Here is a 26,194-nt window from a genome sequence, read left to right as displayed (position 1 = left end):
AGGGAGAGAATCTGGAAAGAAAAGAAATAAGCAAAATATTAGTTTATTTTAAAAATTTTTCAAATATAATAATACTTATAAAATTGCAGAATCATGGAATAATTGAGATTGAAAGGGACCTCTGGAGATGAACTAATCCAAACCACACATCCCTCCTTCCCCCCTACTCAAGACTCAGGGCATTTTTTGGTTGAGTTTTGAATATCTTCAAGGATTCCATGGCCTCCCTTGGCAACCTCTTTCAGTTTTCGACTACTCTCACTGAAATAAAGGGATTTTTTATGTGTTGAATTAGAATTTCTTATATTCCAATTTGTGTCCATTGTCCCTTATCGTTTCACAGAATCTGAAAAGAGTCTGGCTTCTTCCTCTTCACACCTCCGCATCACATATTTGTACACATAGAAACACGTGTACAAATTCCCTCTGCACTCTCTGTGTTCAAGGTTAACAATCTCAGCCAAGGCTGGCCCCAAATTTTAAATCCCTGGTCAATTCTGTATCTGCAGGTTTGAGGTTAAGCAAACTGCCTTTCCCCTCATTAAATCCTCACTCAGCTATGTTGAGAACTTTTGTCAACATCTTTCTTAAAACCTCAAGGACTGCTTGTGTCATTCTGTGTTGTTCCTTCAGATATTGCCTTATTGAAGTTCCCCATGTAGACCAAGGTCTGTTGATGTGAGGTTTCCTCCCCCATCTGAAAAAAGCCCTCATCTACTTCTTGTTAATCACGTTGTCTGTGACAGACACACACATCTCCTGTGTTGATTTTCCCTCTGATGCTAACCCATAAGCTCCCAGCTGGCATATTGTCCATCCTCGAGTCTCCCATGCCAAACACATTCATTCCACTGCTCTCTCACATGAAAGAAAACCCCCCTTCTCACCTTTCCAACCTGTCTTTCCTAACACAGAAGACAAGCCCATAGATAGTAGCTGATGCAGCTCTCCAGTTTTGGGTGTCTTTCCACCATGTTCCCATGAACCCCATCATGCCATGACACTGCAACCGTGTGCAGAGTCCTCTTTTGTTCTCCATGCTGTGCACATTCATGTAGAAACCCTTCAGAGAGGTGCCCTGCTGTGATAATTAATGTCCTATAAGCAGTATGAAAGCTGTCCCCACCATTCCATCTGGTGGACTCTTCTTTGTTTATGTGGGTGTCCTTAGGGTGGTCCTCCATCAGCCCTGTTTTATTGATTACAAGCTCTTACAGTTTATCTCACCCCACACATTTTGTTTGCCAGCCCAGTTCTCTACTTGCTCACATGATTATTGGTCCTCCCCTTCCTGCCATTTTGTTCCTCCTTTAAAGCTCTCCTTAGCTGTTCGACCAGCTCCCTGGCAAAGATGCTTTTTCTCCACTTGGTCAGGTAGTTGCCATCACTTCCAACCAAACTTCTAATTCTGGAAAAATGATTTAAAGCAAAAAATACTCCTGCTTTGAAGAAAAAATTATTTAACAGAGATAAATTTTTGAGTTAGATGTTTGTGTTAGTTTTGTGTCTGCTTAAGCTAACTTATTTTTAATATTTTGCATACAGCTTCGTTGGACAGCAAGTAGTAAAAACTTTCAAAATCAAATTACTAATTTGGTGGGGAATGTTCTTCTGGCCACCGGATTTCTCTCTTACTCTGGACCTTTCAATCAGGAGTACAGGAATTTACTACTCCAATTGTGGAAGAAAGAGATGGACAATAGCAAGATTCCATATAGTAAAGTAAGTGTTCATGTTTTGTCCTGACCTTATTCTTTGCCTTGCTGAGGAATTATATGCGGAGCTTTTCATTCCAGAAAAGTACATAATTGGAAGATTATATATAGGCTGTCACATTCAATCAAATTTTTAATAAATAAAAAAATCTGAACAGTTGACACTCAGCTTCTAAACCAATATGTTTTAAATTCCTCTTTATACTGTCAGGCATTTCACAGTTGGTATGTAGGACACTGCTCTGGCAAATCTGAGAGAGAAATGCTGTCTGAAGTCAGCTGCCCTGGGAGAAATAGCATAGTACAAGAAACAAAGTAAAATTTATCAGCTTAGCATACATTTACCTTTTCATAAGAAGAAACATCACCTTTGCACTTCTGTGGTCATACCCTCTGCTGTGTACCCACAGCATTTAATTTAGTTTAATTTTAAATGTCTTGTAGAAATTATTGGTTCAAACAAACCCTGCATTTAGCAAGGCTTGGTTTGCAGCACTTTGGCAGTTCAGGTTGCTCCAGTATTGCCTTTTAAATCCATGCACCTTTGTTACCAGTGAGGCTGACGTTGCAGTATCTCCTTCACTGGCCTGCGTCTGTGCAGACAGTGCTATGGAGCTATAGTCCCATCATTCAGTTTCTGTTTCCTGCCACTTCATATTCTACCTTTATTAAGGTGAGCAGCCTGCATGCTGAGACTGTGACATAGGGCAGGATTCCTTGCATGAATCTTGTCCTTTACTTTTACCATTGTCTGCCTCAGGAGTGCCAGACCTGGCAGATGTTCTGGTGCAGAGGCTTTGCTCATGGCCAGCAGCAGCCTTGCACCCATTCCATGACTTTTAGGACGTCTGTCTAATATTCTTCCCTGTACCTGGAAGACATATTCATGCTGAAGGCAGAATTTAGGCCATAGTAATCAAAACTGTCTTTCTGAGGAATCTATGCTGTCTTCCACTTGGTTTTGTGAGTACCTGTGTACATTTTTTTCAGCAGTAAAGGCTGGAGAAATAGTTCAGGGACTCTCTCTTCCTCTCAGCACAGGAATTGAAGCATTAAGCTCAAATAGTTCCTGTTCTCAGCTGTCAAAAATTTTGACAGAGCAGTTGCTGCTGAAAAATGCTGTGAGCTACTGAGTAACCTGTGTACAGCTGTATCATTGTGAAACAGCTAAAGGTATCTGCATCTTCTTTTCAGTTTTTTTGAGATTTGGCTCTTAAAACTGTCTATTAAGGGAACCTATTTTCTGTGAGGAGTTTGTTCACTTCATAGAAGTTACTTGTCCTTATCTTATCTATTTTTTTGTGTTAGGTTAGCATAATTCTTGTAATGCTGATTAACCTTGACCTGACAGAATGAAACTTGCAATCCAGCCCATTTTATGCTGTGACTTAAAAGATGAATGACTCTGACCTGCCCAGTAAAGCTCTCTGAAAACTGATGATGATAAAAAATATGTAAGGCCAAGATGGATTTATTAATAAAGTACCAGGAGCAGTGGAGTTTCAGGCAAGATTCTTAACCAGTGTAGCATGGGAGTTATCCTACATACACTCATCCCAGGGAGCCTCTTTCTCAAATTCAGTGTACAAAATGCTCTTAAAAGCTACTTACCTTGGGGAATATCTGTCAAGTTTCTCAACATTTAAGGATAAGAAACTGGATGTATAATGTCCTTATAAAGCAATACATAAAGAACTAAAATTCTGCTTCCATGAAGGTGCTCTGACCACATTATTATTTGGCTGCATCCTTAAAAATTTGAGGAATACTTTCTTACTGTTTCTATGTTGCTTCCCCTTCCCCCTCATCCCCTGCAAATATGTCTCAGTTAGATGGAGAATACCCTAGTTAATGAGTTTCAAAATGTATTTACCATTCTGATTAGAAAGTTCCCATTAAAAACAAAATTATGATTTCCATCATAGTGTGTTAAAGAGAGTTTTGATTTTTCCCAGGGAATTAAGTACTCACAAAAGGCAGCATATGGATATTGTCTTGATACTTCACACCACAGGAAAGAAAGCAGCTTTGCAGTGCAGGCAAAAGGCTTGACATGTGCCTTACTTTGTCACAGACTAACTGACCGTGGGCGTATGAGTCATTTAGGCATAACAATTTAGAAATATCTGTTTAAAATTAGCCATCTATCAGTTTAGTTAGGCACTTAAATTAGCTGAGTTTCAGAGTTGCAGAGTTACAGTGACTGATGCTTCTTGCTGTAGGTAGGAAAAAGTTCAAAGCTGTTTAGATCCTACTCATCTGCTTAAGGAGCTAAATATGGTTTTAGGTTCCAACTGTTGAAAAATTTGCCTTTTGAATGCTTTTCTGTCCCTTGCACAAATGGAAATGATTCTTAAAATTTCTCTGTCTTCTGGAAAGGGTTTGTGTTGTTTCATTGTGAGTCTTCAATAATTTTCGCAGTAAAAAAATCAAAGGAGTAAAAAAGGTTTGGCGTCTTGCAACCACTGGTATCATTAGGTCTCGTGATTTTATCACAACTCTCACAGTATTTGAACTTTTGATTTAGGCTGAAGTCTGTGATTTTCACAAGATATGCAGGCTTTTACTTACTTTCTTTCATCTCTTTATTTCAAGCATGTTTTTAGAGAAAGCCTTAAAGTAGGAACTGTTGGATGAAAAATTTAAGGAGCAAATAAAAAAAAAAAAACTTTGATTTTATTATTTTTAAAATTCTTGATCCTTATTAAGGTGTTTTTCTAAATTAGAGAGTTTCGTTTGCTATTTTCAGGGCTGTTTTTTTCACATACATCTTTTTGAGAGGCCAGTCACTTTTCCTAGTGAATAAAATAAAGCAAGTTTGTTGACAAGTGCAAATCAGACTTTAGGAGAATATGTGAACTGTGAAGGGTTTTAACTTAGCAGCAATAACCTTTCATGTTACTTCATGATTACTGATCCGTAGTACATCTCCACTTTCTTCTCTTAGTCTCCAACAGCCATCCTGTACCTGGAAGGCACTTTCCAGCAGGTGGAAACTCTTGTGAGTGAGATGACCCTTCCACTTGAACTGGTAGGAAAAGGGTTTGCCCTTAAAAATGGCAAAAAAATATCAGTTTGTCATTATATTGAACTGGCTTCAGAGTTTTTCTGACACTCTCTGATGGACATCAAACCTCAACAGAATTCACTTTCGTTACTGCACAAGTGCAATGATTGAGCCACTGAACTTTAAAGAAAAGAAACAGTAAGCAGTAACTACCAAATACACTCTATCATGCATTCTGATCAGAATAATAAGAAAAAACCATTTAGCAGATGTTTTAGTAAAGCTCCTCTAACTGACTCTGGTTTTACATTTGCATGTTTTCTGCTGGTACTAATTTTTTAATTGCATATTTTCTGTTAGAACTTGAACCTTACTGGTATGCTTGTTGACAATGCTACAGTGGGTGAGTGGAACCTCCAGGGTCTTCCAAATGATGACCTTTCAATTCAAAATGGCATTATTGTCACAAAAGCATCTAGATATCCTTTGCTGATTGATCCACAATGTCAAGGAAAGACCTGGATCAAAAATAAGGAAAAGAATAATGGACTTCAGGTAAATAGCAATTTACAATTTCTTTAAAATGTGTGTGTCATTTCTGTCATTATACTTTGGCCATATGTAATTTAAATCTGATGTTTATTGATATACAGTTATGCAGAAACCAAAGACTGACACAGAACCTGTACCCTATATCAGGGTATCAATAACAGGGCAAAATAGCTTGGAATATGTTATGGCATATCTATTTTTGTGATGAATATTTTAATTGCTTGTCATAGTGTAAGAGAAACAAACAGGAAAGTAAGAGATTGTATCTCATTCTCCACCTTCCTGGAGACTTGTGTCTCCTGCTCTGAATCTGAGTTCTCCCTAGTAAGTCCAGAAGGAGCAGAGTTATGTCAAGATCCTAAATACACAAGTGTTTAAATTATGGTTTACATCTTGGACACTGGAATTTTCTATGGTCTTCTAAGTGTTATGTTGTTGGTCACCCAGACACTAGCTTTATCCCTCAGCTGGATCTGAAATAAAAATGTAGACAACATGCTGTTTTGGTGGATACACATTTGCCTACACTATAACAAACAAAAAGTGCAGAGTGGTGGAACAGATTATTAATTTTTAAATAATATACTCGTTTAATTCTGTCTAATGTGCCTCTAGATACTCTAGTTATACTTTTTTTCAAAGAGCTTTGCCTGCAAGACACGGATTTATTTTAAAAACATGTCTATCCTAATTTTTTTTTCTGGTAAAAAAAAACACGCAAAAACCATGACTTAAGAGATGCCTGGAAAGGCTATTCAATTATGATCTTAAAGGATTATGTTCAATATATTAAATTTAAATAAATGAAAAGGAGCCCGTGTTACTTTTAGTAATTTTAAGACTGGTGGAACTGAATTGGAAATTGAATCAGACCTCCTATGTAACACTGGTTCCCTTTCTGTACTCCATAAATATTTCCCTACGTCACATTAATGTTCTAAGCATAAATCTATTTATATTTGCAAGATATTAAGATACTACAATGATAAGATAGATACGCAGATAAATAAGTAAATAGGTAGCAATAAAGAAAAATGTGATCTCCTATCCTCCTAAGTTTAAATCAGAACTTCTATTCATGTCAGCAGAGGCAAGTTCTGGTCCCTAAAATGTAGCCATTTGTATAGATATCCTGGGATGATTATAATTTTTTAAAGCTGCAATAGATTTTATGCTGTTTTCTGTGTGCTTTCAAGTGCATACTGTGTTGTGACTCAATCCTCACAGGTTACAGCTATGAACCACAAGTTGTTCAGAACTCATATAGAAGACTGCTTGTCCCTCGGCCGACCTCTGTTAATTGAAGACATTGGAGAGGAACTTGATCCTGCTCTAGATAACATCTTGGAAAAAAATTTCATAAAATTTGGTTCAGGACACAAAGTAAGATAAATTGTAGATGTGAAATTAAAACCCAATAGGACAGATGTTGGGTATGGGGTAGTCTGAATACTGACATGATTTGTACCTTTAAAACAGTTAGAAAATAAGTAGTGAACTCATGGAGTTGTTTGAGGAGTTTTTTACCCTTAATCATAAAGTTTAAAATTTAAATGAAAATATAACAAAAAGAATTCATAGATTTTTATTTTTTTAATAGGATAAAGTAATAGTTTTTTCTGAATTCAGCTTTTGAAAACTAAATTATTTTTTTTTTATTTTCAGGTGAAAGTAGGTGACAAGGAGGTAGATGTGGCAAAGGGGTTTACCCTCTATATGACAACAAAAGTGGCTAATCCTGTTTATACTCCAGAAATTAGCGCAAGAACGACTGTGATTGACTTTAGTGTTACTATGAAGGGGCTGGAAGATCAGCTCCTTGGCCGTGTCATCCTCACAGAAAAGCAGGTATCGAGTCTTGCTGTATGTGAATAGAGGGAAGGCTTGTTCAGTATCTGCACCAGGACTGCATACATATTCAATTGCTCAGTTGAAATCAAATGCAAGAACAAAAATGTGAATGGAAGTTTAAAGGTTGTACATTTGCTGAAATACAATGCGGAACTGTTTTTTAATTGAATGGGGAAACCTAAAAATTTATTTTAAGATCTGGCCTTGGAAAGAGAAGAAAGAAAATTATTCATTAAAAATACATCACAGGCATACACATGACATACATAAAAACTTTATTCCTTCATATATGGAAAGGGCTTCTTGTTCAGTCAGAAATCTCTTTTATTTCTGAATTCCTTTTTAAACTTAATTTGAATTACATGAAAAAATGCTTATGAACTTGAACTACTTTTGCCAACCAGGCTCTAGCGTGCAAGCAGATGAAACATTCTTAAGGAGTCCTGAACACTGACTTGACTCTGTTCTTACTAAAATTTGCATTGATTACATGGGAGTTAATATAAGGAAGAAAATCCTCTCTCAGGTGAGAGAGAAAAATTGAGGTTTGCGTTAGCAGAGCTGCTGCTTTCTGGAATTAGCTCAGGTAGGCTTGGTCATGCAAGAGGAGTTGCCTACCTAAGGGAATTAATTCTTCCTTTGACTTCCCCAAAGCATGTTCTAACCACTGTTCTTTAGTGGTGCTGTCATTTTCTCCAGCCAACACCCTTCCACTTTGCTCAAAATGAGCCTTTACTGAAGGCAAAGTAAGGACTTATGAAGTAAGGACTGGAATCAAGGTGCCCTTCTTTTAGTGTGACAGTCACAAAGAGAGGCTGGAAAGTGAATGTAATGCACAAACTTTGGGTGAATTGTTCCATGAAAAACAGACTGTAACAACAGGTGTGGGGGGAAAATAGGGCAGGACAAATGCTTCAGATGCAAAGCTTTTAATCTTTACTCCAGAAGGTGTACGTTTCTGTAAACAAAATTGAACAGTATCAGCAGGAGGAAATGGGAGTATCCTGACTAATCTCTGAACAGAGGGAGAGGTCTAAATCAAGAAAGAATTGAAAGAAGTGAAATAAAGCTCCTCTTCCCACAAGATACCCTTGCTCTCTGCTGTTTTTGGTTTTTTTTTTTTTTTTCTTGGACAGAACTGTTAGAGAATTCATATTGAATGTATGTAGCGACACCCAGACAGCATTTTGGGTCAAAAATATAGTTACTGAAAAATATTCCTCCAGTGCTGTACATCAGCTGAAGAAAGTTGCAAGGGAACTTGGTTAATATTTGCACTACTTGCTGCACAGGGACATGATTGCAGCAGATCAACATTTATTAAACTTCTTTTGGCAGATACAAAGACTTCATGGTTGTTCTCTCTCTTCTGTCTCAGTAAGAGGTCAATGTTATAGTGTAGATGGTCAGAGCCAATGGGATTCTGAAAAATTTTGTTCAAAGGAAAGACACAACATGAAAAGGGATTCTGAAGAACAGGTTTTATATTACAAAGAGACAACTTTATGATCGCTGAGCTAAAGTAATAGATTAAAGGAACCAAGACATGCTTAAAGATTGCTCTAGTGATCAATGAAATATGATCAAAGAAGTGTTTATTCTTCTCAGCTTTATAGGTTGATCCTGTAAATATAGAAACACACATCAGCATATTTTTTTACTTTGATAATGAAGTTGCTGCCACTATTTGTGTTCAGAACAACTATTATTTAACCATGTTACAAGTATGGTTATGAAGTTCCCTTGCAAATGGAAACTTGGACCTGGTTTATTTGCTAATTTTCTGAAAGATACCTTTTACAGACGTATAAATTGTATGGGTAAAGTGTCTGATCTTAAACAAAGCACATCCTTATGTGGAATTTAAACTTGTAGTTAAATGTATTTTTGAGTATTTTGAGGAAGTGTTCCTTTTGTGTAATTCACTTTTTTTTTTTTTTTTTCATTAATGGTATAGAAAGAGGAGTAAATGTAGAAAGCTGAATTATTGATGCTTAAGCCATTCCCCTCTTTTGGGACACAGTTACTTTTAGCTTCCACAGAGCTACACTCCGTACTGCTAGAAGATATTACAAACAGGTTTCCAAATAAGAAGTTCATGGTAATAAAGAAGTTTGTCACTTCTTTGTAATACAGCAGAACCTCTCCTCTACTGTATAACTCTGTACATCTTCTTTTTCTCTAGCTTGATGTGTAGACAAAAATGAAAATAAACTGAAGTCATAGGTGTAGATAGACTATTATTAACTACCCTTTTCGTATAGGAAGGTTGACTTGATTGATTAAACAGACAGCCAGCAAGAGTATCCCTAAGCTGTGTAGACTGGGCTATATAGATGCCTCATTTCACTTGATGTTGTGCTGACTTGTCTGCCTTTTTTTCCCTTGTCATTGTCTGTCTTGTAGAAAGGGCAAAAAAATCCATATGGCATAGATAATAATTGTAACATTTCCTGTTTTATAAGCAGTAGAGGATTGTATCTTTCAAAGTCACAGAATTGTAGGAATTAGAAATGAAAAAGGTCATCCAGTCAATTTTTCTCACAATGTAAAATCCATCCATACAAAGCATCTTTCAGGCCTTTATCTGATTTAATTTTGAGTACTTGATGTAATGTGGCTTTTATCACTTGCCATTGGAAACTATCTTTAGTGGTTTGTGCACCTTACTATGAGGATGCTTTTTCTGGAAGCTTTTCCCTTTTTCTGATGTGTTTTCATTCTCCAACATTTATACTTCATTAGTCAAATAAGTACAGGACACATATAAATTACTTTTTATATATATATAAGTGTGTATGTATATATATATACTTTTACTTTAATATATCTATTCAGCATGCATATGAATTATTTTAGTATAGAAATATTTAGTAAAATTTCAGTATCTTATGGAAAAGACAACCAAGTCCTCAATCTGACATGCATGAGATCACATGTTTTCTGTGTCTTTATAAGGAATCTTCCTTTTAATCGATATATTCTTTGGCAAATTTCTTGAATACAGGAACTGGAAGCAGAAAAAATCAAACTGATGGAACAAGTGACATCCAACAAGAGGAAAATGCAGGAGCTTGAAGACAATCTTCTTTATCGTCTAACCAGTACAGAAGGCTTGTTGGTTGAAGATGAGTCTCTGATAGAAGTCTTAAGGATCACTAAAACAACAGCAGAAGAGGTGAATTTTGAATGTACTGCTGATACATCATGTAACTTTAAAGATAGTATATATAAAGATGTATGTATATATTTTCATTCCTATATATATTCAGAACAACTGTATAACATCTGACTTGTTAACAAATAAATAGTAGAAACACTAATTTTTTTCTTAAATAAAAATTGCAAAATTAATCTGCTACCTAGATACTGTTTATATTCCAGGAGTATTTTGAAGGTGTAAGTTTGAATCAGTTCCCATTGTGACGGGAGTTGGAACACATGTAGACATAGAGTCTGTGTCAAAACACTAGCAGAGGGAAGCAAAGCTCAACTAAAAATATTATTGTGATCTTAATCAAGACCTTTTCTTTTTGCTTGTGTAGTATAAACCCCAAGTAATACAACTTAATCTTCATGTCTTTTCCTTTAATCTCAAGGTCAGTGAAAAATTAAACACAGCAATGGAGACAGAGGTGAAAATCAATACTGCACGTGAAGAGTATCGACCTGTGGCAGGTCGTGGTAGCATCCTTTATTTCCTAATTGTGGAAATGAGCTTGGTTAATGTCATGTACCAAACATCTCTAGGGCAGTTCCTTGGCATTTTTGACCTATCAGTGGAAAGATCTCAGAAATCTCAAATTCCAGCAAAAAGAGTAGTTTATATAATCGAGCATCTCACGTATGAAGTCTTCAAGTACACAGTTCGAGGGCTGTATGAAAATCACAGGTTCCTGTTCACATTGCTTCTGGCACTGAAGATTGACTTGCAGGCCAAGAAAATTTCACACACTGAGTTTGAGACACTGATCAAAGGTAATTTCTCTAAAAATGTTCCTGTTTACATATATCTGTGTACTGCCAAATTCAGATTTTGCAGTACTTGCATTACCAATGTGTTATATCCTGTGGATCTACTTGTTTTTAACTTGTGAATGAAAGCATATACAATCCAAGAAGGAATTAAGAGATAAATTTTCCAAACCAAGAGAAATATAGATTATTTGTTATAAAATAATGCTTAGATAAGGATTATTTTAACTGTAATGCATTGCAAAATGGGATAAAATAAGTCAGTAACTTTTAGGAAAATTTATGGTCTCTACTGTCTGTCTCTTTTTCAAATTGTCACATATCTATGTCTGTGAGATTGTAGACAACCAGGAAAAGCTCTCTCGATGGCTGATGAGCAGGCATTTGAATGCTGTACCAGACTTAAGTATCAGCACAAAAAAAGTGGAAGTCTGTTACATGTTGTAAAACACTTCTATATTGTGTTGCGTTATGTCACCATTGTCTGTCACTACTCAGACACAATGACAAAGAAAAATCTGAGTAAGGTTTATAAAATTTCATGCGGGTTGACCTCACTGTTTCCAAGATAAGATGAACACAATCTGGTACAAAGACAAGTACAGTCAGGTGCTTGGCATCCAAGTGTCCCAGTTTGTTTGGCAAACACTGAGTTACTATTCAGCTGTGGCTCAGCTGTGCTGGGAGTGCATATATGCATGAGGCTGAGCGGTGGTTGAGCTAAGAGGCTGTTGACGTTGCACAGTCCTGGAAATGAATGCACCATGTGCTGTCTTATTCTTTAGTATAGATGAAAGGGGGCTGTGCTAACCATTCTAAATCTGCTCTGAAGGACTGGGTTTGAGTATCCTTTTAGGTGCTCACGTTTTATTCCAGCTCTATGGATAGAGCAGAAGCAGCAAAAAAATTAGGGATATCAGCTTTGGGAGGAACTGAGACTGCTTTCCAAATAGATCTTTGTTAAGTTTCTTCCATGCAAATTCTAGGACTCCATAGCCTGGTTTACATAAAATGTTATTCCCTGAATTATATTAAAGAAGTGTTTTTTATTATTTGTCATTTTTTTGTTTAGCAATGTTTGTTTTCCTCTAAAATACTTTTCATTTTGCAGGAGGTGCCAGCTTGGATATGAACTCTGTGGAACCAAAACCAAAAAAGTGGATCCTTGACACGACATGGCTCAATCTTGTGCAGTTATCTAGCTTATACCCTTTCAATCAACTTCTGGTGCAAATTGTTAAGAATGAGAAGTCTTGGAAAGCGTGGTTTGATGAAGAAGCTCCTGAAAAATCTGTTATTCCCGATGGTTATGATAGCTTACTGGATCAGTTCCATAAACTGCTCCTTGTCCGTAGCTGGTGCCCTGATCACACTGTTGCCCAAGTAAGAGACACTTTTGTACAATAATTAAGCCATGTGACGTCTCCTGAAGAACTGCTACTTCCAAACTTATGTTCTCTGAATTTCTTGTTACCATAATATTTGTTGCAGAGCAAGCTATTTTGAAAAATCAGAAATTGAGGTGCTAATTAAAAATTTTGTGTGCAAACACGAATTTATTTAATTGCAATGAACTAAGAAGCAGAACATGAAACAAATTGTGTTGGAGCTGCAACACCATTTTTTTTTGTGTGGTGCTTTCAAGGTTGAGTCATGAAGCCTGTAAAGAAGTTGCATTCCGCTGGTGAATCAAAAGATACATCCCTGTTCTTTTCTACAGATGGGTAGAAAAAGAACAATTCACTTTTATGACAGGTGCACTAAAACAGCAGATAAACTGTTTACTTACCCTCTCTACTGAGAAAGTAATAATTAAGGCTGCCTCATGGCAAATGTCATAAAAGAAACTGCAGTAGATGAGCAGTTTCTCCCCAGTTTGTGATATTTTGATTTTTCTTCTCTCTGTAGGTGTAAAGGAGACCTATGAGTACCTTCTTTTCACTTTTTTTTTCTTTCTGTACTGGAAAGTAGTAACTTTTCTTTCTTGCATATCTCAGCTTTACATGTTACATGCTGTGATAGCATCTGTGTTGTATTTAGAGGACACCATATTTTCATGGACCTCTTTTTCAACAAGGCTTGCTCCACTCTTTTTCATTTTCTACTCTGCAGTCTGTAAGTAGGAGAGAAGTATGGGACCCCCAACTGCCATAATTTAAACAGAGAAAAATACTAAATCTGCTACTATTTACTTATCAACTTATTATCTATCAACAATTATCTATCAATTTATTTATCAATTATTTGTTATTGTCTTGTACAACCATCTCTGAAAAAGAATGTCTCAGAACAAAGGTTGTGGAAAAAGGTCATTATTTTAATTTTTGAGGAGAGAGGGGAAACTCTTTTGTTACTCTCTTCTTTATCTCCTCTTTCCCTGTTGTGTTTTTCCAAGTATTAGAAATTTTGCCTGTCTAGGACAAAATATACACTTAATAGTGGGTGGCTGAGGTGTTGTTTTTTTTTTCTATAATTGACATCTTCTTCAGTCCACCTTATTCCTTAGTGCTTCTCTTCATCGTACATGCCTCAAAATCTGTGAGAGTCATTACATAGCTAGGAAATCACCTCAGTAAAAAAAGAATTTCATGCACTTTTCATGCACTAAGGTAGCTTTTGAAGTTCTTTTAGAAAATGTCTGTGGAAAGGAAAAAAAAATGTCATAAAGAAGGTTTGACCTTTAAGGATCAAGTCTGAGCTCAGTTTATGTTTTGTAGAAATAGACATTCAGCCTAAGAGACTTGAATTGGATAACCACTGGACAGGAGAATTTGTTTGAAGTTCCAGTAAATATATGGGAGATTGTAACTGGGTCAGATGAAAGATCTGTCTAATCCACTATGCTGCAGAGGCAGTGTCAACAATACATACTTAAAGGAACTAAGAATGGAACTGGTATAGAGAAACTCTTTTATTTGGCTATCCACCAAGTTTTAACAGGCAGTAATTTAGGGGCAATATCTGGGCGGTCCTCAGAGCTGACACTGGATCTATTCAGCATGGATTTTTTTCAGTTCTTTAAAAAACTCCATTTAGCATTTTCTAGCAAGAGTGTTCACAGGATGGCTGTTGTATGAGCAGAATTCTTTCTCTTCTTTGTTTGAAGTTTGCTACCTGCGAATTTTAGTGGTTGCCTGCCGTGGATCAAGGCTGAAAAATTAAAGTTTAGGCAGTCATTGCCTTCCAATGTAGATACTGGTAAATTCCACATCACTAATTAATAATAAATTTTAAAAGGTAAAGATAGATATATTTTCTGTTACCTTTTTCTTTTATTTTCCAGGCTCGGCACTACATTGCAGAATCTCTTGGAGGAAAATATGCAGAAGGATTTGTTCTGGAAATGGAAGCAATGTGGACAGAAAGTAGCTGTCGAACACCTTTGACCTGCCTTTTATCCATGGGGTCTGACCCCACTGAAAGTATAGAACGCCTTGCAAAATCAAAGGTATCTTCAACTGAGTTTGCTAGAGCCGATAAAGACATTTTTAACACTTCTTTGCACTAGAAATGGTATTTCCACATTTTAAAGATGTTCAAATAATTATATTTATATTCATACTAGTATTCTCTGGAAGTTAATTTTTGACTAGTTGCCAAAATGCATTTACTAGGAAATGAAAATGTTGCAGTCTTGGTTTTTGGAGTTTGATTCCAATGAGGCCTCTGTCTTTATCCAGCAGACTATTATAGTCTGCTACTAAGAAAATGTACTAAGCTACGAGAACAAAGCAACATTTGTGGTTTACATTGTGTTGCATTCATTGTAGGAGCTGACCGTAATGACAATTACAAGAAGATACAGAAAAAAAAATAAATATGGTAACAGGAGAAATTAATTTTAACATTTTAATTTTACTGTTCAATCTGTGCACTTGATGGAGAAATTCGACGTTTCCTGCAGAACAACATCACTTTAAGGCACTCTGTGCTCTGTTTTATGGTTCACAATGTAGGAGCATATAAAATTTTCCCAAGAAGAAGTTATTTGCTTTAGATCTCCATAAATTTTCCTCCTCGTTAGAAGGCATCTTCATTTAGGGATTTTAGTCTACAGTGAGTAAGACATACTTGCAAAAGTGAGGAGGACCCACAAATCTCTTTAGTTTATTAATTAGAAAGCAGAGATGCTAATTCAGTTTGAAAATCAGGACCCTTATTTGTCTATCTGTGTTAAAGATGGCTTAAATTATGTCCTAGCTCTCACTTAGTGTTTAAATTTAGGAATCTTAAATCTGAAGACATTAATTTGATCCTTGTTTGCTATCAGACCAAAAGGACGTTGCAGTGGACAGTCTTAATATGTTTTCATACTTTCAGGAAATGTGCATAGAATAAATAGAAAGTGAGATTGTGAAAGAGCTAAAGGGATTGCCTTGTTTATTCACACATGGTTTATGAACAAAGCAACATCAGCTAGGCTATTATAACCTGAAGTTCAACTCTAGTGTCACCTGTAAATGTAAAGCCAACAACATGTTTAACTGTAAGGTTCTTTTCTAATCTCTTGAAGTAGACATAACCACACAGCATATAGAAACCTTTCAAGTTTACAAAAGCCATCCAAATGCCACAAACCAAAATGCAAACACAGATGTTTTTGAAAATAAAAATATATATAAAAATGGGGAACTTGAGGAGCATTTCAGCAATTCTTTAGCTTTTGAAACAGGTATCTAGAAGCAATATAGTTTTCAGAAACATTTTCAAGGGAGTTTTGTGTTTATTTTGCTAATATGTCAACAAATTGTACTTAGTTCTTGTCTTTGGGATTTCTCTGTTTTTTGCCAGACAAATTCTTTAATACACTTTAGTTGTACCAGGGACCTGATCTTGAAGAGGGGTGGTGGTGGTGGTGCCAGGTTTTTTTTCTTCTTAATAATAAAAAACTTGGGCCTCTTTTTTCAATGATTTCCCTTTTACAGTCATGATTTGTGGTCTTAAAATGGATTTCCAGTACTGATGAAGCCTCTAAGTATGGCATTATAAATCAGGTATCTGCTGTTGGTAATGTTCAAATTTCTGTCCACAATTTATTTTTCACTCTAAAATGTAGTTGTTCAGGTGACCCTCTCCCAAAGAAATGAGAACATTATCTGTGGCTACCGAGCTATATATACTTGTTTATAAACTAAATAAACTCTATCTTAAAACTAGCTGCATTTATGTCCCCTTTACTTTCACTTTTTGGTGTGAAAATTTAACTTTCAGGATTAAAATGAAGTTTGTTATGCCAGCACTTCGACTTCATTAAAATCAGAATTTTAAAAAAACTGTAGAGATAGTTTCTTCTTTTAGGGGATGATGCACAGAACCTTCAATAGAACTGTCAGGGCCACTGTAGTGACTAAAATGCCAGCATTTTCATCTGGATAGTGATGTATTAAGATGACATGGATATGCTGATATGACTCACTATTGAAAGAAAACTTTCTGTATTCAGACATTTGATAGAGTTCTTTCAGGAGTAAAATGAGGACAATTCATAGTGAAAAATATTTTTTTCCTTCTCTTGATGTTTCTATAACCTTTAATGATTGTACGTTTCAGAGGTAACATTGCTGAGAAGAGAAAATTATGAGTAGATGCTTTGTTCGGGAAAAATGTACTTCTGAATATTTATGCACTCTTATGCAGGGGTAGTCACAGTCTTTGACTTATGGGAATGCTAGCTGTACTCAGATGCATCTCAGAAAAGATAAAGTTTTTTGGTTCTCTGGCACATAGCCAGCTTCACAGGCTGTTCAGCTTTGCTCCTTTTAGCTACAGTTTCAGGTTTCACTGACCTGAGAGTAGGATTTAACTGCTTTCTTATCTTTGGCATTCTCATGTCCTTAAATCTTGCCAGGATATGGGGGATCATATACAGCAGCTGTGTTTATACTGTTCTGTAAAATCAGGTCATGGCCCATTCTCTGGCCCTAAGGCCAAATGACCTAGCACAGTTTGTGTCCGTATGCTTAACCTTCTTCTGCAAAAATAGGGCAGTCTCCTCCACACTGTTTAGGAGTGGATGTCTTCCTTCCTTTCTGTTTCACAGTAAGAGAGTCTGAGTATTTGTACAGGTCAAGACTAACCTTTGTAGCTCTCACCCAGCTGAAGATAGCCCCAGACTGATAATGCAGCTCATTGCTCACTGCATGCCGGATACTCAGCTGTAGGTCTTGAACAGGAAACTGCCCATGAAACAAAGTCTCTTCATCAATTCTTTTGCCCTCAACATGTATGCAGAGTAATACGTTTAAGTGGATTTGGGAATTCCAGTTTTCCCTGGCAGGAGTCAGGCAGCCAACCTGAGCCAGACTTAAAGAGAACAAGAACAGCAAGAACAATAAGCAAGAGAGGATCTGCCTGTACATTACTGATAGACTTGTGTGGTCCTGATCTCAGCCTTATCTTTATCAGATCCCTCTGTGAGAGGTTGCATCCTCCTCTGGTTTTCTGAACATCTGGCTTTACTGTCCCATAGGCCCTGGAGAAGATGCCATAAAATTCCAGAATTTTATGTTTGCATTTATAAGCTTTCTCTCTTCTGAACCTAAATCTGCTTTAGATCTGCTTGATCTAGCAATTCACCAAACTGGAATCCTCTGAATCAGTGGCTCCACAGCTGCCATTTAACAACACAGGATGTTTCTTGAGTAATGCTTTAATGTGGACTAATCTTTCCTGTTCTACCTGCTTCATCAACAGTTCTCTTTTAAATGAAATATGTTCAGACAGTAAAAAGTCACCAGAATTGTTGGGTTTACACTGTGCATTAATTATTATCTGAAGCCCTTGTATCTGCTCATCTCAAGATAGTATATTATAGGAAAAAGCATGGTCAGGCTGTATTTATGTCTTGCTTTATTTGAAAAAGTGATGAAAAAGCTGAAAAAATATTTCAGATGTCTTATCCCACAGATTTTGTTAGACCAGCAGAACAATATTATTTCCAGAAGGTGTAGTTTTCTTCCAGCAGGTGAAAGATAAGAGGAACTTGGAGGGTTTTGCTTTTATTCTTGTTTTGTTTTCCTTACTCTCTTTTAATATAATCAGTCCCTATTGACATTTAATGGCTTTATTTACAGCAGAATGTAGATCACACATGGATCTACAGAAGCAATACATCACGTGTATAATTCTAAGGAATTACATATAAAATAAACTTTCTTTTTGACTTTTAGAACATTCCATGTCGTGCAATTTCAATGGGTCAGGGCCAGGAAGCCCATGCAAGGCACCTGCTAAATCAGTGCATGCAAGATGGAGGATGGCTTCTTCTACAGAACTGCCACCTTGGCTTGGAATTTCTTAATGAATTATTGGACACCATCACAAAAAAAGAGTCTATGAGTGAAGATTTCAGAACCTGGATCACTACGGAGGCTCACCCAGAGTTTCCTATTAATCTTTTACAGTCCTCTATAAAATTTACCAATGAACCTCCTCAAGGTAGGAATAGCTTCCCTTCCCATTGGAGAGATCACTGCTGGTCCAAGAAGGTTGGACAGAAAGTAATGTTGGTTTCACCGTGCAGCTACCTGAAGCTGCCAGTCTTGGACATCATTGACGTATGTTCCTGGGCAACCCCTGGTCTTCTAAGCCTCCACATACCTTCTTACACCCAGAATCTTTCCCCACTTCCAGGATGTTTCCCTCATAGTCAGGTGTTCATCTCTTACTTTCCAAGCCTCTAAGCCTCCAGCTTTCCTAACTTAAGTAGTCTATGTGCAGAAACACAACATGAGATCTGCATCTTAATTGGCAGTTTGGACTCATGTTTCTGTATTAATAAGGGTGCAAGAAAGACATGGATGGAATGAGTCCAGTGAGAACCCACAAAGATGCTGAAGGGATTGGAGAACATGCTGTGTGAGGAGAGGCCAAGATGACTGTTAAACCTTGAGGAGAGAAGGGGTATCTTATCAACACCTACAAATAAATAAACACTTTCTTTATATATATGTGTTGCCACTGTTTTCAGCTGATGATGTTGGTAGGAGCTGAGAATTTTTATCCAAGGTCCTATATAAAACTTCAGTCATTTAAACCTCTTATTTCAGTATTCAGCTTCCTTTGAACATAAGTAAGATGTCTACAGAATGGCTGATGTTGTGAAACACATCCTGTCTCAGCATTTATACACCATCTCAAGAGCAGGTAGTCAGTCTGTTGACAAAAGTTTCTTACTTCTTCCTCTTCTCTCCCGCTTTTTAATTCAGAGCTCAGCATCTTTTTATTGCACAGCGGCCCCCGTCTAATCATTGTAATGGTAGCAACGTATAGCTCCAAGAGACTATTTTAGAAATCAAGTTATAGCAAATTTGCAATTTGTGGCTGAAAAAATCCCAGTGTAAAAATTAAAGTCAGGATGAAATAGAGACAGCTTTAGTTTCTTAAGACTGTCCTGCCACATTAGTAGCACAATACAATAAGACAGTTTTGTTTGATTTTGGAACCCTCTTATGATACCCATTCAATATTTTGAAAAGCTATTTGTTTGAATATTGTTCTACAGTATCTTCGTGAAGTATGAACAAAAGCAAAAGTGTCATAAGAAGTAGGACGACTTGGACAGTCTTTTTCCACTGCACTTAAAATCTGCCCTTCTAGACTTGTGTGAAGCTGATTAGGTGGAAAGTATCATAAGAGGGACCTGATGTCAGTAACTCATGCTCGAGTTGTCTGCCCAAGGCAAAAGATGCTTGAGTAGCACTGCCTGAAAACATCTGGGAGCAGTCGAGCTTCTGTGTTCCATGGAGGCTGAGATGTATCAGTATCAACTGCCTAAAGCTGTTCCTGGGATATGAAATGTCAGTGCTCAAACAAGCCTTCACAAGTATTAATGTTTGCGCTGTGAATTTAGGTTCTCATCTCCTCACTTTGGTGCCTGTAGGCCAAATGGGGAACCTGCACACAGAATTTCGAGATTTTTATAGGAATCAAATCTAAATAAAATTATCTTAAATTAAACTAAAATCTCATAAGTAAACATCAAAACAAACTCTTGGATAACCAGTGCTGTATTTCATATGGTGTTAGGTGTCTTTTTTCTTGCCATGTAGTTGCCAAATAGTTATGTTTCTATTTCAGTTGTTATTGGAAACATTTAAAATATGATTACTTAATTTTAATTCCTTCCAGACTCTTGAAATTAATTTTTTGTGTTATCTATTGTGTTATTCAATAACAAAATGTTATTGAAGTTTACCTGCTATGACCGGCTGAACAGATTGATTCTGAGACCTTATTTGAAGGTATAAGCTAGATGATACTGAAAATTGGAATAGAGAATTATGCTTAACAGAGGTTGGACTTATGGATTTCACACTTTTTTATTGCTAATGTATTACATTTTTATACTTACTTTCTAGGTGTGAAAGCTGGCTTAAAACGAACCTACTCAGCTGTTACTCAGGATCTGCTGGGAGTGAGCAAAATGCCACAGTGGAAACCATTGCTGTATGCTGTAGCATTTCTTCACACAACTGTTCAGGTTTAAAAATATATTTCTTCTCTTCTGTCATAAAGTCATGCTTCATTTGTTAATGAACCTTGTTATTAACTGAAAAACATTTTTAAAGGGAAGTCCCATATTGGCAAATTAAAGCAAATAAAATAAGAAAGAGAAAAACATATCTCTTTTACTGCAACCGTGTTAGAATTTACAATTTTGCTCATGTTGGTCCTGTACTTCCAACAGGGATGATATTTCAAAGGAAAAAAAAGGACAATCAAGAGTGATCAATTAGAGTACTCTTCTGTTAAAGTCCTGGGCAATGACTGTGTGGTCTGTCTTTCAACTAACTGGACTCTTAGTAATATTTTAAATCATAAAAACATATTAAAGAAATCCACAATTTATAGTTTGGAAAACCATAGTCTTGAAATACTGCATGCACAATGAGAAGGTGTAAGAGAATTAATATAAATCCTTTCTCCTCTGAAATCTGTAGGAGGAAATGAAAGTGAATTTTGGGTCTTGACTTTCAGGACTTCCATTAAAGAAAGTGCTTTATGGATTAACCACAACTTTTCATCATCCTATCGATAGATTTTGCAGTATCCTTAGTTTATATTTGAAGCCTGGCTAATTTAACTCTGAGGCATGCATGCACTGATATATTGTGGTCCAGTGGCAGCCTGTGGTGTGCTTTTCTCTGTATCACTTTGGTATCACTTCTTTATTGGTGGAAAAAAATATAAACTTGCAATTACCTGATATGTCCTAACAGCTATATACTGCCAGCTGAGCCTGTAAATAACTCACTAAGAAACATATTTTTCCTACTTGCATCTGCACCATGCAGTCACTAGAATGCATCTAGTCCATAGGAAGACCCCACACAATGATCACGGCTGATGATTTTGGATGCCCTCATCTCAAACAGTAGCTTAATTTTTGAAATTCAAAAGCTATGATTCCAGACTCAGAGATTCAAAAAATACTTTAAAAAGAGGACTTTTTTCTTTGTGAAAAATGTTAATATTCCTATTCTTTGTTTGTAAAAATTTAGCTACTAGATAGTTAATCTAGTAAAAAGAAAATAAATATTTAATAATTAATAATAATTCATTAAAATAATATGTGTTTGACCTTATCTGTTAGATGCATTTTTTTTAAAGCTGGTGAATTAGACTTCCAGCTGGACCACTGCATTCTTAACATATTTCATGTATTCTTCTGCACTTAAGCTTTCCCTGCAAATAATATCAGCCAGTGTTTTACCTTTAATTCTGACTATTTTGCAGGAAAGAAGGAAGTTTGGCCCATTGGGCTGGAATATTCCTTACGAATTTAACCAGGCAGACTTCTCAGCCAGCGTGCAGTTTGCTCAGAACCATTTGAACGAGGTGGGCAGCAGGCGCGGCGTGGACTGGAGCTGTGTGCGCTACATGCTTGGGGAGGTGCAGTACGGCGGCCGCGTCACCGACGACCGCGACAAGGCGCTGCTCAACACCTACGCCAGGGTCTGGTTTGGAGAGCACATGTTCAGCGAAAAGTTTTGTTTCTACAAAGGTTATGTCATTCCAAAAGGGAACACAGTGGAAGACTATCTCCAGTACATAGAGGAATTGCCAGTCATCGATACACCGGAGGTAAAATATTTCAATATATTGAAAGGAGTTTTCATCAAGTGAATAACTTAATGAGGGCTTTTTTTTCAGGATTGAGTGTGCATAGATCAAGATTAGCAGGAGGACCATTACAATGGGTATTCAGTGTGGATCTGCTGACCAGGAAAAGATAGATGAGGCTTTCTTCAAACAACTGGAAAAAGTCTCATATTCACAGGCCCTGGTCCTTATGAAGGACTTTTAGCAACCCTAATTATCTATCTTGATACAGCAAGGTTCAAGTATCCTTATCAATGTGTACAAAACACTGCTGGAATGCTGTAAAGATGGAGCCTTTTTGATATTATCCAATGAAAGGACAAGAAGCAACGGACATAAGTTAAACAGGAAATTCCATCTGAGAACAAGAGAACAATTTTTTAGGTGAAGGTGGTTAGACACTGGAAAAGTTTGCCCAGAGATGTTGTGGAGTCTTGTCTTTGTAGACATTGAAATCCCAACTGGACACTATCCTGGACAACCTGCTATATCTGCCCTTGCTCGAGCAAGTGATTTGGATTAGCTGATCCTCAGAGGTTGGCCCCTTCCAAACCAAACTATTGTGGTTTCACAGTTCTGTATGGGATTGAGCAGACATGCAATCTGAGAAACAGTGACAGTAAAAAAGCCCCGTGGTCTCATTTTGCAAGTTATAATTGGGAGTTTATTCCATTTTGACAACAGAAAGATAAGGATGTTTCCATGAATTGATGGGGTAGGGTGCAGGGTAACTCCGGGTTGTAACCAGTTTTACATGACCCAATGTGTGCATGCCACAGTGATTGGAGAATGGAGACTTTCTGCTCCCTCCAGTACAGACAGATGATGGGAGCTATTTAAAACTGAAACAGAAGAGAATGCTCTGGAAATTTGAAACAGAAGTGAATGGTCTGAATTTCTATCTCATTTCTATTAAGTTGATAAATGTCATTGGAAATAAGTTCTATTAAAATTAAATAGACAGAGTGGAACAGAAAAAACTGGTGTTCACTTACTGATAATGTGCTGGCTGAGAGGGTGAGAAGTTTCCAAAGTCATAACATAGGCTTGGAAAGTTCTGAATCTCTGAAGACAATGAAGGCAGAATGCAAAGGTATTTGTGCCAGCAATTATGCAAATTTTCAAGTCATTGATGAAGACATGATAATTCATCAGTGGGATCCATTTGAGCCCAGATCATGAAGTGATTCCTATCAGTGTATGAACCTTGGCTCTCAGATTTCAGGTGCTGCTTTCAAGGATCTGCTTTTTTAAGCACTTGGGAACCTATCTCACAGTGCTGCAATATATTTTTAAAGTGTTTTGATTTCTGTAAAAAATCTGTATGTATGATTTGAGGTAGGGGAATTTTACCTTTGGCTTTTATGTAAATAGAAGCAAGTCCAGGAATGCAAACATCTTTTTGTCCTTCATATTTTCACTCGTTAGGAAGAAAGCTGCGACTTTCTTCTGTCATTCTAAAATATGTCAAAATTGCTCATGAAAACCTTTAACCTTTTAATCTCCTAATCTTCTTCATTTCACAAAGGATACTGTGCTAGTCCAAACTGTGTATTCTTGATTCATCCCTTTTCCATTTTTAGTTAAGAAAGACTGAATCAGTCTGCTTGCAGTCTCCTTGTTTCTTTGATGAAATTTCATCCGCTGAGCAGAATGGACACTCTTCTGAGAAGGGCAATTGGACTTGATATATTGGGTTAGCATGGAGAGGTTTCAGTAGCAGGAGGCTAAGGAGTGGCTTCTGTGAGAAGCTGGCAGAAGATTCCCCCATGTGTGACAGGGCCAGTGTCGGATGGCTCCAGACCCACTGCTGGCCAAGGCTGAGCCCATCAGCGGTGCTGGAAGTGCCCCTGGGATAATGCATTTATGAAGGATTAAAAACTGCATGTGAACCTTCAGTCAGAGACAGGAGTAAGCATATGTGAGAGGAGCAACTCTGCAGACACCAGGGTTGGTGAAGAATGAGGGGGGGCAGGAGCTGCTGCAGGTGCAGGAGCAGAGATTCCCCTGGAGCCCATGGAGGACCCCACCCTGGAGCAGGTGGATGCCTGAAGGAGGCTGTGAGCCTGTGGGATGTCCATGCTGGAACAGGTTCCTTCAAGATCCGTGGCCCCATGGGGTGAGGAGTCCATGACGGATTTTATGGCCAAAGTTATGACCCCACAGGTCACCCATGCTGGAGCAATCTGTTCCTGGAGGTCTGCCCCCTGAGGAAGGAACCCACACTGGAGAAGTTCAGGAGGAGCTGCAGCTCCTGAATTTCATGGGAGAAATTCCTGGAGGACAGTCTTATGGGGGAGGGACTCCATGCTGGAGCAGGAGAAGAGTGGGAAGTGTCCTGCTCCTGAGGAGTAAAGAGTCAGAGACAGTATGTGATGAACTGGCCATAAATCCTGTTGCCTGTTCCCTGTCTCCTTGTGCTCTTGTGGAAGGGAGGAAATAGAGAATTTGGGAATGAAGTTAAGTCCAGGAAGAAGGGAGGGGTTGGAAGGAAGGTGTTTCTAGGACTTGGTTTAATTTCTCATGATCCTAATCTGATTCAATTGGTAATAAATTCAATTGATTTCAGCAAGTCAAGTCTCTTTTGCCTGTGGAGATTAATCTCTCCCTGTTCTTATCTCAGACCATGGACTTTCTAACTTCTCTCACCGTTGAGAGAAGTTAGAAAGTCCATGGTCTGAGATAAGTCTAGTTGAGGAGGGGATGATAGAGGAGTGATTTCAGAGGGGTGTGGAGCATTAGCAATTGGTTTTGATGATTCATAAGTCTGGAAAACCCTAAAAGACAGAATCTGGAATTCTCTTTTTAAACAACATTCCCATATGTTTTGAATCAGTAAGAATGACAGGTTTGAGTTCTTGATTACTATACAGGGCATTCAGAAAAAATAAATCACTGATTTATTTTTTCTTTCTTCATAATTTGCATAAAAATCATAGCTGTCTTCCATGTCTCCCTGTCTTTGTAAATATTGCTCCAATGTTTAAGTTAGCCCTTGGACTAGGGCTCCATTCACAGATATAGCAGATATTCTTCATGGTGCTAACTTGGGCTGTAATATTGCCACAAAATCCACTAGAGCAAAGCCAAACAAATAAGCCCTCACTGTGCAGGAGCAAAAGCAGAAAATAATGTATCTTCAAATGTGCATTTCCTTCCACATAGAATATGAGTGTAATAAAGTGCATTGATATTTTCACCTTTTACAGCTCTAAATATTCAGTTTGAGTAAACCACTATTTGCAAAACATTAAATCCTATCTAGAATCTAACTCACACCCTCACTCAAATGTGGTATTAGGTCTGTACTTTGTGCTGTTGTAAGGATAAGATTCCCAAATGCTGTAAATCAGTGCAGCTTTGCTGGCTTTGGAAATGGTGCAGCCACTTATATCCCTTGTCCCTGAGTTTCTAGATTTACAAGTATAACAATATTAAATGGCCCTTTTACTTCTGTCCTCAGAGTATGTAAACACTGGTTTCTAGAGGTGTCTTCTTGCAGTATGCTGATTCTAATGTAAAATATGAAAACTGAATATATGAAAAAATGTGAAAAATGAGAAACAGAGGACTGCTTGGCTTTTGTGCTCAGTTTAAGGGCAAGCCTTCCTCATTGCCGGATCAGTGGTTCTAAGTTTGTAAGAGATATGTAATAGCTATAATTAAATGAGGGCTGGTGAAATAAGTCACAGTACATACAATTCCTCCTGGAGAAGAGTTGCAATTGTCAATCTGACAATTATAGACTTACTGACATTCCAGTGGAAGTTTCTGAAAAAGCTATTATCATTCAGATAAAGGGCAGCTTTGCAGTAATTCTGTGCTAGCTGTATCTTAAATAAAATAATTCCGTTTCAGAAGAAGAAGTAAGGAGGGGAAAGAAAGCTTCAACCAAAAATAGCTAAACCATAAAATATGCTAAATATATCACCATCTTTAGGTACTTCACATGTGGGTATTATTTTATTCACCACGCTACATGTCTTATAAG

General features: G+C 37.3%; 1 protein-coding gene across 1 annotated transcript in view; it reads left to right on the top strand.

Moving 5' to 3' along the window:
* Positions 1-26,194, top strand: part of LOC136366566 (dynein axonemal heavy chain 5-like) — a 150,564-nt gene that overhangs the window by 99,488 nt on the left and 24,882 nt on the right. Inside the window, exons 61-71 of the mRNA XM_066327725.1 lie at positions 1,546-1,722; positions 5,083-5,277; positions 6,502-6,657; positions 6,940-7,122; positions 10,133-10,303; positions 10,725-11,103; positions 12,212-12,483; positions 14,384-14,548; positions 18,270-18,537; positions 20,460-20,581; positions 21,838-22,185. Of these exons, the coding sequence (XP_066183822.1) occupies positions 1,546-1,722; positions 5,083-5,277; positions 6,502-6,657; positions 6,940-7,122; positions 10,133-10,303; positions 10,725-11,103; positions 12,212-12,483; positions 14,384-14,548; positions 18,270-18,537; positions 20,460-20,581; positions 21,838-22,185 (2,436 nt within the window). The remainder of the gene's footprint in view (positions 1-1,545; positions 1,723-5,082; positions 5,278-6,501; positions 6,658-6,939; positions 7,123-10,132; positions 10,304-10,724; positions 11,104-12,211; positions 12,484-14,383; positions 14,549-18,269; positions 18,538-20,459; positions 20,582-21,837; positions 22,186-26,194) is intronic.

Source organism: Sylvia atricapilla, chromosome 1 (genome assembly GCF_009819655.1).
Source record: "Sylvia atricapilla isolate bSylAtr1 chromosome 1, bSylAtr1.pri, whole genome shotgun sequence".
In the NCBI taxonomy this organism is placed as follows: domain Eukaryota; kingdom Metazoa; phylum Chordata; class Aves; order Passeriformes; family Sylviidae; genus Sylvia; species Sylvia atricapilla.
This window is presented reverse-complemented; position numbering and strand designations above follow the sequence as displayed.